The 12,150-nt window shown below is 50.2% G+C and overlaps 3 protein-coding genes across 3 annotated transcripts; 2 read left to right on the forward strand and 1 right to left on the reverse strand.

Moving 5' to 3' along the window:
- Positions 1-2,219: 2,219 nt before the first annotated feature.
- LOC109772175 (uncharacterized) lies at positions 2,220-5,117 on the forward strand. The gene is made up of 2 exons (XM_073510216.1): positions 2,220-2,552; positions 2,621-5,117. Exons 1-2 carry the CDS (start codon positions 2,444-2,446, stop codon positions 3,055-3,057), a joined length of 546 nt encoding a protein of 181 aa, XP_073366317.1. The 5' UTR covers positions 2,220-2,443; the 3' UTR covers positions 3,058-5,117.
- On the reverse strand, positions 3,564-5,074 carry LOC109772214 (probable transcription factor At3g04930). Its single transcript, XM_020330909.4, has one exon. The coding sequence runs from the start codon at positions 5,072-5,074 to the stop codon at positions 3,878-3,880; it is 1,197 nt and encodes a 398-aa protein (XP_020186498.1). The 3' UTR covers positions 3,564-3,877.
- Positions 5,118-5,479: 362 nt separating the features above from the next.
- Positions 5,480-8,764, forward strand: LOC109772223 (uncharacterized). The gene is made up of 3 exons (XM_040403725.3): positions 5,480-5,706; positions 7,832-8,069; positions 8,307-8,764. The coding sequence occupies exons 2-3, from the start codon at positions 7,922-7,924 to the stop codon at positions 8,459-8,461; spliced, it is 303 nt and encodes a 100-aa protein (XP_040259659.1). The 5' UTR covers positions 5,480-5,706; positions 7,832-7,921; the 3' UTR covers positions 8,462-8,764.
- The last annotated feature ends 3,386 nt before the right edge of the window (positions 8,765-12,150 follow it).

Raw genomic sequence — 12,150 nt, forward strand, 5'->3', positions numbered from 1 at the left:
AAATATGGGATACAACAAGTTCTTCTCTAGACAGCACTAGAGGATCTCATACATCAAGATTTCTGAATCTTGGATGAACACAACAAGATTTGGGCCTCAAGAACTAGGGATTGGAACAATCTCACCAAAGATGGTGGAACCGAAGTTTGAAGGAGACAAGGTAGTGGATCTGGACCATCACAACCTTGGGGAGGAGCTCCCTTTTCTTCTTCCTTCAATCTTCCTCTTCTTCCCTTGCTCTCTTGGTTTTCTCTCTTCTTCTCTCTTGGAGGATGAACTAATTTTCGTCACACTTGGTGGTGGCTGCTGGATGGAGGGTAAAGCATCCCCATCTACTCATGTGCAAAGTCCAAAATGACCCTGGGTCATAACCCTAATGGGTGGTGGGCTTCTGCACCTCTTTGGGCTGCCAAAAAGGCCTCAAATGGTCATCTCCTCACAGCCCACATGAGGAGGATATCCCAACATAAATTTCCTCCCGCGTCGGTCCGTGTATAAGGGGAAACAGTCCGCGGACACGGATGCGGGAGCTAGTTACCCAACGCTACCCACATATATTTGAGATCGCATTTCAATAGACCAGACGAAATTCATGCAAACCCGGCGGAGTTCATCAAAGTTCGGATATAAAATAGCATAAATCATCCATACATGACATGCAGATAATTCTAGTACAACAATAGTTTCAATTCAATGAGATTAACCAGATGTTCAACAAGTTTTCCATGAATGGATCATGTTGTCTCACACATACTGCTCCTTCAGCTTCATCTGGCAGTGTATGTACCTAAATGGTCTTCTCTCTATCCTGTGGTACATCACGGCATCGCGTACGGGCTACACAATGTGTAGAGCAATATTGAGTGAATGAATGATTCAATCGTCAAGTTGAGCAGGAAGAAGCAAAACTTATGATCTCCTCTGCTGTTGCGCGCAATGACCACCTTGCCTCCAGTCGAGCAACCGTGTCACAAAACTTGGTGATGAGGGTCTGGATGGTGTACCATCGATACGATAACCACCTCACATTGCATTGTTGGATGATGTGCATGTCGTAGGGCCAATGTGCTTTTGTGTATGAAATGAAACATACACGCGCTGCCAGAAGAGCCCCCTTCTGTATTGGCGGATATGTCCAGCCACTCATCACACAACAACTCATCCTCCATGCTCGAGTACCCTGCCATCCTTCGTACTCTAAAAAAATGACATGGCGTTTGAAAATAGCTCAATGACAATTGACCAAACACCTACAGGGGGTGGTGTCCGCCGTGGACATCGTTGACAAGGGAGGAGGAGTGTACCTGTCTACAGACGGGTCCTGGGTGGACGACGATGTCGTAAAAGGCGAGTGGGCGCGCCCGTGCTGGTTGCGGAGGTCTGGCAACGCCTGTATGGCGGCCGGAGAGGTAGAACGGCGGCAACAGAGGAGGAGAGTGAGGATGCAAAGTAAGGGAAGAAGGGTCGGATAGGAAGAAAATGGGACCGGGAGAGGGGATTCAGTGGGCCTGGGGTGTCGGAGTTCTACGTGGCTGCAGCAGAACACGTATGGACCGCAGTTTGAGGGTTGGCATTGGAGATGCCCTTAGCTTCCATATTCTAGACGATAGTTTAAATTTGAAGAGTGTGCATTAAATTTGTTAAGCTGAACCTTATTTAAAAGATGATACTGATATGCATTTGGTTTTGCTATTCGGAAGAACTGAGTTTTTCTTGTTAGTTATGCACTTACGAACTTATCCAGCGTTTGGTGCAGAGTAACAAGGACCAAAACTCGAACCGGGAACTATGGTGCAACAACCATATTAAGAAAACAATCTTTCAACCAGTAGAAGTACAACGATTAGCATGACCAAGTCCTAGCCAATGGTGCATTGGCATATGAGTGGATTTGATTGGTTCTCGTCGTTGCCACTGCACACACAACTTGCAGCATCGTCCCTTGATTTCTCCGGCTACATACACGGAACGCATGTCCATCTTTCTGATGATTGAACGCAAACGTGTTGGGACTTGTTAAACCAGTGACCTTGACACTGCCAACGTACGGATGAAGCACAAAGAAACAAAGGGCTGTGCGTTCTAGGAACCGCGGATTAACTGCAAATTGCAACATCTTGCAATAAGAAAGGAGTTCGTTATACTTGTATTATTAGCTTAAACGCAAGTAGTAGTAGGACTGTGCTCCTACGTAGGAGTATGACCAAGCCCCGGTCCAGCAAACATGGCTGTTGCAGAGTTGACTGCCACCTTATATAAACGGCTTGGAAGCAGACAGGCTCTGCATCACAACTTCAACTCCAGGAAGCGTCTTTCTCTGCACACACAAGAGTCTGCGCCCACCCCAAGTTCACGGCTAGCTCACAAATCACAATGTCCAAGGTAATTAGTGATCATGTTCTTCCGTTTTGCTTACATGTCTAAAGGTGTACACTTGTACTGAATGCTTGTGTTTTCACATTTGAATGACCTGCAGAAGATCGTGATCAGAGCTGATCTCATCGGCGAGAAGTGCAAGAGCAAGATCATGTCAATTGTTGCCAAGCTCGAGGGTACCTATCTTCCTTCCAAGTTCCAACCCACACTATCTTCTTGTTTACCAAATGTATGTAATTTTCAGGGATCAAGTCCATGGACATTGACCAGGACAAGTGCACGCTGACGGTGGTCGGCACCGTCGACCCGGTGTGTGTCGTGCAGAAGCTCAGGAAGTCGTGCTTCGCCGCGACTATGATCAGCGTGGACGACGACAAACCCAAGGAGAAGAAGAGCCCCTGCCAGGAGGCCTGCGAGAAGGCCTGGAAGGAGAAGTACGAGAAGGCCTGCAAAGAGAAGTGCGAGAAGGCTTGCAAGGAGCCGTGGTGCGGCGACTGCGAGAAGGGGACACCGTCGTACCGCTGCACGCCGGGCTGCTACTCCAGCCCCTGCGGCCTGCCCAGCTGCCACTACTACAGCAATGGCTACGGCTACGGCGTGCGCACACCCCCGCCGCCACTGGGATACGCCTGCTATGAGGAGCGGTCACGCGGAGGCGGAGGAGAATGCGGCATCCAGTAAGCCGGTGGGTTCATCGTCGTCCCTCCTGCAAGAGGAGTAAGATTCTGCAGGAGTGTGTATGGCTGTGTCGTTGGAGTTCTCTTTTCGTACAGTGATGATTCCTTTTCCTCTGTGACACGACGGCTTACTTCCGGTTTGATGCTTCAGTCTGTCTATACTACTGGTGTATAAGTATAATAAAAGCTCATGTCGGCCAGCATTTCTATTTGTAGATACTGATGGCTACCTTGTGAATTTATATTGGTGGTTCAAAGCACACTCCGTCTATGTGAAAGGGCAATCAAAAGGAACTTATTTAAAATAAAATGAGCTGAAATAAGGCAGTGTGCCGTGTGCAGTCTGTCAACGGCTTAACCCAAACAGAATGGACTCAAACTGGATGACTGAAGGATCATCGATTCGCCGTGTTCCAGGCAGCACATGTATTATCATTGTTTTCAATTTCCTTTCTCTTCTCACTCTTTTATCATTACAAATGTCGAATTACGACTTGCAGGCCATAAATCTCCAGATTCAAAACCCTTCACTGCATTTCTCGAATTATAAGACTGATCGCATCAGAGAATAAAGTGAGCTACAAGTGATGACAAACTTTGATCATCATCCCATCTACAGATCAAAGTTCATCTCTAACCTTATGATGACAACTACATGCAACTAAGCGACCCAAGTGGCCAAGCCTAAAATGAGAAGAACACCACCAACTCTGTATGTATGCCTTTTCCAATGCCGCATTGACAGTAAACAAGGAGTACTCACTACTCTTTAGAGAAAAATGTTACCTCCAAATCGGAGATTTTTACAGCACAATGTGAAGCAATCAGCTGTCTGATGACCTGAGTTCTTGTAGCACCGTCATGACCTGCTCCCGGACAAGCTCGAGCCTCTTGAGGTAGACCTCCAGCTCAAGAATCTGCTGCTGCCTCCACTTCTCATCACCGGGCACCCGAGGGCTCAGTCCAGCAACCCCAAGACCAGCGCCAAGAATATCAGCACCCCCGAATCCCATGCCCAAGCCCAATCCTAGTCCGGTCTGCCCCGGAACAGCAACCGAGCTGATGAGCTCCTTGAGCAGCGGTGACAGGATGCTCCGGACATCAGCTTCAGTGGGGCCATTGGCTGTCAGCGGATAAGGAGGCAATGGTGCTGCCGGCGCTGAAGGTGGCTGTGCAATCACCGGCACGGAACTCTCGAACGCCGTGATAGCTGGCTCCTGAGCCGCATCGGTCAACATCGGAGCGGGCGTTGCAGGGAAGATGGGCGCCTCAATCTCCGGCGCCGTCCTCTTCCTTCCACGCCGCGAGCCCCTGCCCCGAGGGGTGTGCGCAGACGCGCCTCCGCCCCCGCCCTCCTCGACCGCAGCAGGCGGCTCCGTGGCGGCGGCGGCGGCGGCTGCTGCTGCAACCGCCGCTGCTTCTGCGGGGTTGATGTCGTCCTCGTCCGAGGCGTCGCCGTCGCGCTTGAAGGCCGGGCGCCAGATGTGGCGCGCGACGTCGTAGATGGCGCCCTCGTGCGCGCTCTTGAAGGCGAAGGCGGCGCCCTGCGCAGCGACGCGGGTGGCGCAGACGCGGTACTTCTTCTTGAGGCGGCGCAGCTTCTCGATGAGCTGGTTCTTGGAGAAGTCGAAGGAGAGCTTCCGGCGGATCTCCTCGTAGAAGGGGCCCGTGTCGTACTGGTGCGACGCGAAGGCGGTGCCCCGGCGCGACGTGAACTCGAGGAACCCGCGCAGGATGAGCAGCTCCTCCTCGTCCGTCCACAGCCGCTGGAACAGCCGCCTCGAGTCCTCCGCCGCACTCGCCCCCTGCGGCGGAGGCGGCGGAACTGGACCGGCGCCGGCTGGGTCGGGTAAGGCAGCGGGGGCTGGAGGAGGCGGGGCCGAGCTGTCGGGGAACGGTGGGGGCGGGGCCTCCTGGGCAGTGGGTGGGTGGGAGTCGTTGGAGGCGTCGCTGTCGGTGCCCTCCTCGTCTTGGTCGGCGGAGGAGGAGGAGCGGGAGCGGGAGGGCGCGGCGGAGGCCATGGTGGTGGGAGGGGGATTAGGGGTTCGGGTGCCGGGTGGAGTCGAATCGGGAACCGGATGGATACGGGGCGGATAGGAGGACCTGGCCGGACTGCAGGAGGAGTGGCTGCATTGCTTTTGTTTTTTTTTCTCGGCGGAGCGGCTGCCTTTTGGGGTCCGTTGGCCCGCTGGCGCGTGGGACCGACTAGAAAGGCACTGGACCCAGCTGGGAGCGTGTCGCGTCCGACCCAGGAATGGATTAGCCAGGAATGGATTAGCCAGGTGACTGCTGAGGACTGTACCTACGGAGAGGAATGAGGCGGGGGAAGCGTGACGTCATTGGGAATGGAGTGCATGGCCCGTGGGTCCGGGGTGAAATGGTCCCATTCCATGTGTTGAGTGAAAACTCAGCCCAATAAGCCCACACCAATGCGTAGAGAGCAGCCACGGCCCAGGTTCGAGCCAGCCAGCAGCCAGGAGCGACGGACTGAACACAAACGGAACTGAAGAGAACTAGGTCGCTCCGCTGCGCCGCCCACCGCCTCCTCCGCTCCGCCGCGTCGGGCGCCAGGCCCCGTATCCGCTGCGGCCGGTAGGGACGTCGAGCAGGTCGACGCCTTCCCCGCCGTCACGTCACTTGGCTTCAATCAACGGTAGTTTCTCCAAGACCCCCAATCCCCATCGAGCCTCGATGTCTCATTCATTTTTCTTATCGATTTCATGCTATGGAGATATAAAAGATGAGGAGATTAACATACTGTGCTGCTGTAGTTTTGCCATGTTTTATCTACTACTCTGTTGGTCATTAGGCATTGTATTCAGATTATTATAGTAACAATTGTGCAGTCCAGCCATGTTTTCTTTTTTGAATTGCATAAGTGCTTACTTCTTGACCCTGGGTTTTTATTCTCAATTGGATTTAGCCCTTGGTTTGAGAGGCAAATTCAACCCTGCCATAGACGTCGGAGTCTGCGATTTTTCTTTGTTTCCAAAATCCACTCAAATTTACTGCTGAAAGCTATGCTACAGTTCATTGCTTTTCTGGTCTTTCTGATTGTTATTTGCATATAGTCTCATTGGACAATTGCATCAAATTATCCAGGGTTTGTTTCTCGTTTTGTTTGCTGTCAGCTGTCCTATAGACTAGGATCGTTGCAATACATGTTAATTTTTTATTTGTTTTTGCACTAAGAATCTCTGTACCATTCATCAGTTCTCACTAGTGCGATAAATATGGTATTTGCTGTCAGCATAACAAACATCGGCATAGTTTTTGTTTGTAAGTTTGGTGCCTCACTTTAATTACTGTATTATTTATCAATATGCAAACGCCTACTCATAATGCAAGAGGAGATACATCCAGGCTGTTTTCTTCTGCTATTACTGAAGCCCTAGGTAGCTTGCTTGGAGCGTTCTAACTTCTAAGTGTGTTTTGTTCTGTAAAGTGAACTACTGAGTCCAAAGTTTTTACTTTTCTCTGAGATATCCTGATCAATCCATCAGTTTGCTGTGGATTGATTTGATTGTTATTCTGGTAGCTGCTTGTCGTCCCATGGCACTGGGGGGTTCAACTGAAACCTCACGCACCACTTTAAGTCCACCCTGCTTGCCACAGGCTGTTGGCTTGTTGTGTTAGTGCGTGAATGTCTCATTCGGGCAATAGGATGAATATCTGCTGGGTGTGTGGTCTTGGCATGTCGATGGCAGGGGGTTGTAGGGTTGACATCTCTGTTGTTTGAGAGATCTTGGTTCACCCGCAGTAGATTATGATAAAGGTATAAATCTCTGTTGTTTGCCTGATTGTGTTAACTATGCAACTTCCAACATACATTGGCCAAAGGAATTCGACATCGTGAAGTACCACTAATCCTAGCCTACATGGTGTCTATCAATAGAATGGAGAATTGTGGGTCGAACATAACGACCAAAACAGTGTATGTATTACTTAGTTGTGAATATGGTAAAATAGCATGTCCTAACCCAGCAGTTGGTCCTGATGAATTCGACCCCCTAAGATCCAACTTAGACAATAATCAGGCAGAATATCTTTCATTATGACGAAAAGGCAGAATGTCTTTGATTTGCATATTATTGTATTAAATTTGTGTTTTGACCAGGACAAATTATGCATCATATGTCTCATTTTTGAAATCTACAGTTCTACATTTTGACATTGTTCTACAACTGCCAATTTTCCCTATCACGGTATTCATTTTTATTCTGCTTTAACCTGTTTGCCGTGCTGTGTTCTCTAATCTTTACTTGTCCTCCCTGATAACTAATGTGGTGATAGGATGTTGCTTCATATGTCCCTGTTCCTCTTCAAAATCACTTAATCACATGTAGTCATATGGATGATCACATACTTGGCAAGAAGTTTATTCTCTAGAATAGACTTCATGAACAAGAAGAACTTCCACTTCCTTTGAATGCCAAAATACGCATCAGTGGTAACACACAATTCTAGTTCACCTTCATTCTTCTGGAGCATGGACATTGGATATTAGTTTGTAGTGTGTTACTGTAAATCCAAATTGATTAGCTGCTGTGAAATTCTCTTAGTTTATGTGCTAAGCAAATAGATGTGTACTCATTAGAATCCATGAGAAATCAAATCAGAGCATAATCTATTTGCATTCATTATCCTATCAGGCAGTTGATGTTACATTTAAAAAATGATATCACAACCGCCAATATTATTTGTTACTTTCTGCTTTTTGTGTTTCATTCTTGAAATTGCTTGGGAAGGAAAAGGTATTTAACTACAAATAATTTCAGGAAGCAAGTGCTCTGAAGTCCGAACTGCTGAACCTCTTGTCAACTCCAGCAAACTAGCAGAGCCTTCTATCACCAAATAAAAGGGCTGTAATGTCGCTACGACAGCTACTGGGATGGTCAGATGGAGAGGTGATGCGGCCGGAGTCAAAGCCCTGTTCCCGACTGATGCGCCACACTGCTGGTATCTTCTCAGTTGGTGGTGGCCTTGCTTTCTGGGTGCTTTGCCGCCTTCACTATGGTAATCCTTCCTGGCCATCCACATATTTTCCGTTTCAATATCTGGTCTATTCATCTTGAAACATATATTTGTTAATATTACCATCAAGGATGTAAATGTCATTGTTCCTGTATCCATATAGTACTGTGATTGTAGTTTTGGCCTTGTCATTAGCAGTTGTTTTGACCTTTTGGGTGTTGGTCCTTCTAAGCAATTCATACCTGAAGGTAGTTTGCCGACCCCTCTTTGATTATCCAGGTCCAAGGATAACGGTTCCAAGGAGTCTCAGGTGGGCATCTTGTGGAGCGATGGGCACGAGCGCGACATCAGCCATGCTTGTGCGGCTCTTCAGCCCGGAGTGTGAACCGCAGAACATAGCAGCTTTCGACAGACCTGAATTCAAGCCTGCATAGTGTCATGGAAATCCAGTGCCAGGTCTAGCAAGCCCTATGCGAGTTCGCTGATTCGGCCCATAGTATCTACCTTGCCTGATGTTTATGCATAAATGAACCTCCCTGAAATTGGACACCTCTATGTTTCGTACATTGTGGGCGCCGTAATTTTGTTCAGAAACTAGGAGCTGGTAGTACCTTGAGCATCAAATTTGGTATCCGTTGCTTGCAAACTGAGATAGTGCTGTATTACTGGCTACATTCTGAATGCCAAGAAGTTGTACATTCAGTCAACCTGATGGCTAATAAGTTATATTCAGTTAACCTGATGACTGTTTATTCTGTGCACTGCCTTTTATTTTCGATCTGCTGAAGGCAAGCTCGTTTGCAACTGTCCGTCTGGGACAAGGATTCGAGTTGATGCTGATCTTTTGGCAGTTATTTGTTCCTGTTTTTTACAGTTATAAAATCTGCTAAAGAAAATTACGGTTACTTGCTTCTAATTAATCCGGTATATGTTTTAAGAACTAGCAGTAGACTTGGTGTTGGTATCGGACTTTGTATACGCGACGAGTCTACGTATATTTCCATCGTCGGAACTCGCAAATCACGTGCGTACTTCATCACCCATCAAATTTCTCCTTTGTTTCGCGTCGAAGCTGCAACGAGAGAGTCGAGACGCCACAAACTCGCAATGCAGCTGGTGCTGTGGGACTGCTGCCCGCCGTGCGCGCCGGACCCGGCGGGCGCAGACGGCGGCCACTATGAGGAGCTGCCGGTGTCGGTGCCGCCGCACGTGCCGCGGGGGCTGAGCAGGGACGACGCGCCCGGGCCCGGGCTGGACCAATGGGAGGAGGGCGCGTACGCGGAGGCCGTGGAGCAGCTGACGTCGCCGCCGCCTGAGATCACGGAGACGGGCGCCGGCGCCGGAGACGCGTGGCCGTGGCTACGGGCGGCTTTCGCGTCGCTCTACGAGAGGGTGGTGGCGCCCGTGCCGTTCTGCGGCCGCTCGTGACGAAAGTAAAGCCGGTCGTGCCTCGTGCGTGCGCGCGTTGGGTGCAGAGATCGCGAACTCTCGATGCGCGGCACGGGCCAGAGGCTGCTATTTTCCCGTGAGATCTTTCCGGCGGACACGATAACGATACGCTTGTCCCCGCGCTTTGCGTCGGCGTGCAGGCGTTTCGCTTGCACCGCACGTGTTGCAATCGCACATTTGTGGCGTGTCGTGGTTCGATTTTCAGATACCATCTCAATCTGTGTCGTCTCGGAGCCAAGAAGAATCTATGCTCCAAGCCTCACAGAGAACGACGAAGCATGGGCATCTCGGGCTCTCCAGGTCGAACGGATGCTCATCTTCAAAAGACCTCCTGCGACGATCGTATAGGCACCTCCAAAAGGAGAGCGCGCTGGCCGGACTAGACTAGAGAGCACCTTGTTCGATCCAGGAAGACTTCACATCGGGAATCTACTACGGGTAGTAGCTACATGTCGTTCTAATACCAACCTTCTTTCCATTGTCCTTTTCATTCAGAAATCCATTCATTCTTACTCACGGACGCTAAGATAATAGCTACATGTACCTGGATTCAGAATTAGGTGTACAGCACTGTCGTAATTTTAGCTTTAGTGCAAGTCCCTCCCATCCTTGTAAAAGCTGTCCTTTTGGACAGAGATGTTGTTAAATTAAGAGCATCTACATCCAGGCCGGATACACCAAATTAGATTAGGTACTTGTATTTTCAAAAAAAAAATAGGTACTTGAAAATCATACGTGTGAAATTTTGCCTCGAGTTACTTTTCACCATGTACTAGTTTACAGATACAATGGAATTTAAAATTTGAGAGAAGGGGGCAACATATCATAAGTAAGAAAGGCAAAGTGTTTTCATGTTGTCACAGGACGGATCCATCATCGATCTGACCTTCACCGGCACCCAATGGGTTCTGGGCTCCGACGAGGAAGAGTAGGGCATGGGAGACGACGACACCTTGAGCCTCGTGAGCCGGCTCGTGTCCCATGCTCTATTCTACCTTGTCGGCGATCGGACCAACACTCTAGGGAGCGCAGCCGGCCGCCGGACATGGTCACGACGACCGGGCGAGTTCCGTTTAAAGATCGCTACGTTGCATATAATAATATGGATTTGAGGTATCCGGATGTGGATTGCATTATTTGAGACATGACCGGTCAGTGTCCTCGGACACGCCCCGGGCGTTTGAGTGGCCGGATTTGCCCATCACGGCTGTAAATGCTCTAAGGCTAGAACATTTGCAACTCTATTTTGACTACATGAAAGCTTCGTAACTATAAGTTCCCTCCCTCCATCAGATAGAAGAGCCCTAAGAGGATCTATAGCCGGGAACCCTAAACCCGCCTCAAACGCTCGGGCAGCCCATCCGGTCACGGACTGGTAAAAAATATGATTCAACTGAGCGCGTCAAACCGGCCTCAAACGTCTGGGCTGTCCGGCGCTCCTCATATCCAGCCCAAAATGTAGGCCGGATATGGGGCGGCTCGGGCCGTCCGCCACGTCAGCTCAGCCCATCCCGACCCCAAAAAAAAAAACCCAATCCGGAAACCCTAGCTCAATTCACTCTGCTCTCGCTCCGTCTCATCTTCTCCCCCTACTTCGATTTCTCCGATTTTGATCCACTCCGATGACTCCTATGGCCATGTCGAGCTCCGACAGCCGCTTCGACTCGGACCTCGGCGTTGATGAGGAGTTGGCCCTCTGCATTGCCCTCGAGAGGTCCAAGGTGGACACGGGGGGAAGCTCCGGATCTGCTGCCTCGCCTCTGCCCCGCCATGCAGCAAGGACGCCGAAGCTGGCCCTTCCCGGTCCCCACGCAGTCCCCTGGCCCCGTCGGCCGCTGCTCCACTCTAGCAACTGTGGGTGCTATAGTGCTCACACCGCCGGCCCGTACACGCATGCCGAAATCGAAGGTGCACCCCGCCCGCCGCAAGAGGCAGCGGGCAAGGAAAAGGGACGCGGTGGAGCAATCCGTGCGCCGCCGCCGCGGGTTCCTCGCTTGGGTCTACCGTCGGTCGCTTATGACGGCGGAGATGGACGCTCGGTGGCTCCACCGGAAGAACGCCAAGGCGCTCCGGGTTGCCATGCGGCGGAGGTGCCTCGGCTGGCGAAGCTCAAGCGGTAGCAGGATAGGGCCGTCCACCGGCTCAAAGGGCTGATCGTCCTCTCTAACTCCGACTCCTCCGCTGCGACGACCACGACTCCTCGTTCGATGACTGGGGCGATCCTCCACCAGCTGCCGATGCCTATAGCAGCGTCGTCGATCGGAAGGGGAAAGGGCCGACGAGGGAGTGGTAAAGATCCGCCTTCTCCACCTTAATTTCAAGTTTCTAGATGTAGTTTGAACTTGTCCATCGTTTATGTGCATTATGTGAACTTTGATGATCTTTTGAAGATCCGTTGGTGATCTCTTGGTGAATGGAGTGTGCATTTCTATGTTCAATTGTATGTCTGTTTCATGATCTACGCAGGTTGTGTTTGTTTGGGCTTCAGTTTCAACAGTTTCAGCTGTGGACTTGCTGTGCTGGCAAAACCGCCGTGCTGAGGAAACAACTGTAGTGAAGGTTAGCTGTTTGGCAACGCAGCTGTAGAAACGACTTTGAGCTGATGAAAAGCCTGAAATGCCCTTAGAGTACTGAGGTCAGTGTAACTTGTTGATTCAGTGTTAATAGATTGTTT

Source organism: Aegilops tauschii, chromosome 3 (genome assembly GCF_002575655.3).
Source record: "Aegilops tauschii subsp. strangulata cultivar AL8/78 chromosome 3, Aet v6.0, whole genome shotgun sequence".
Lineage (NCBI taxonomy): Eukaryota > Viridiplantae > Streptophyta > Magnoliopsida > Poales > Poaceae > Aegilops > Aegilops tauschii.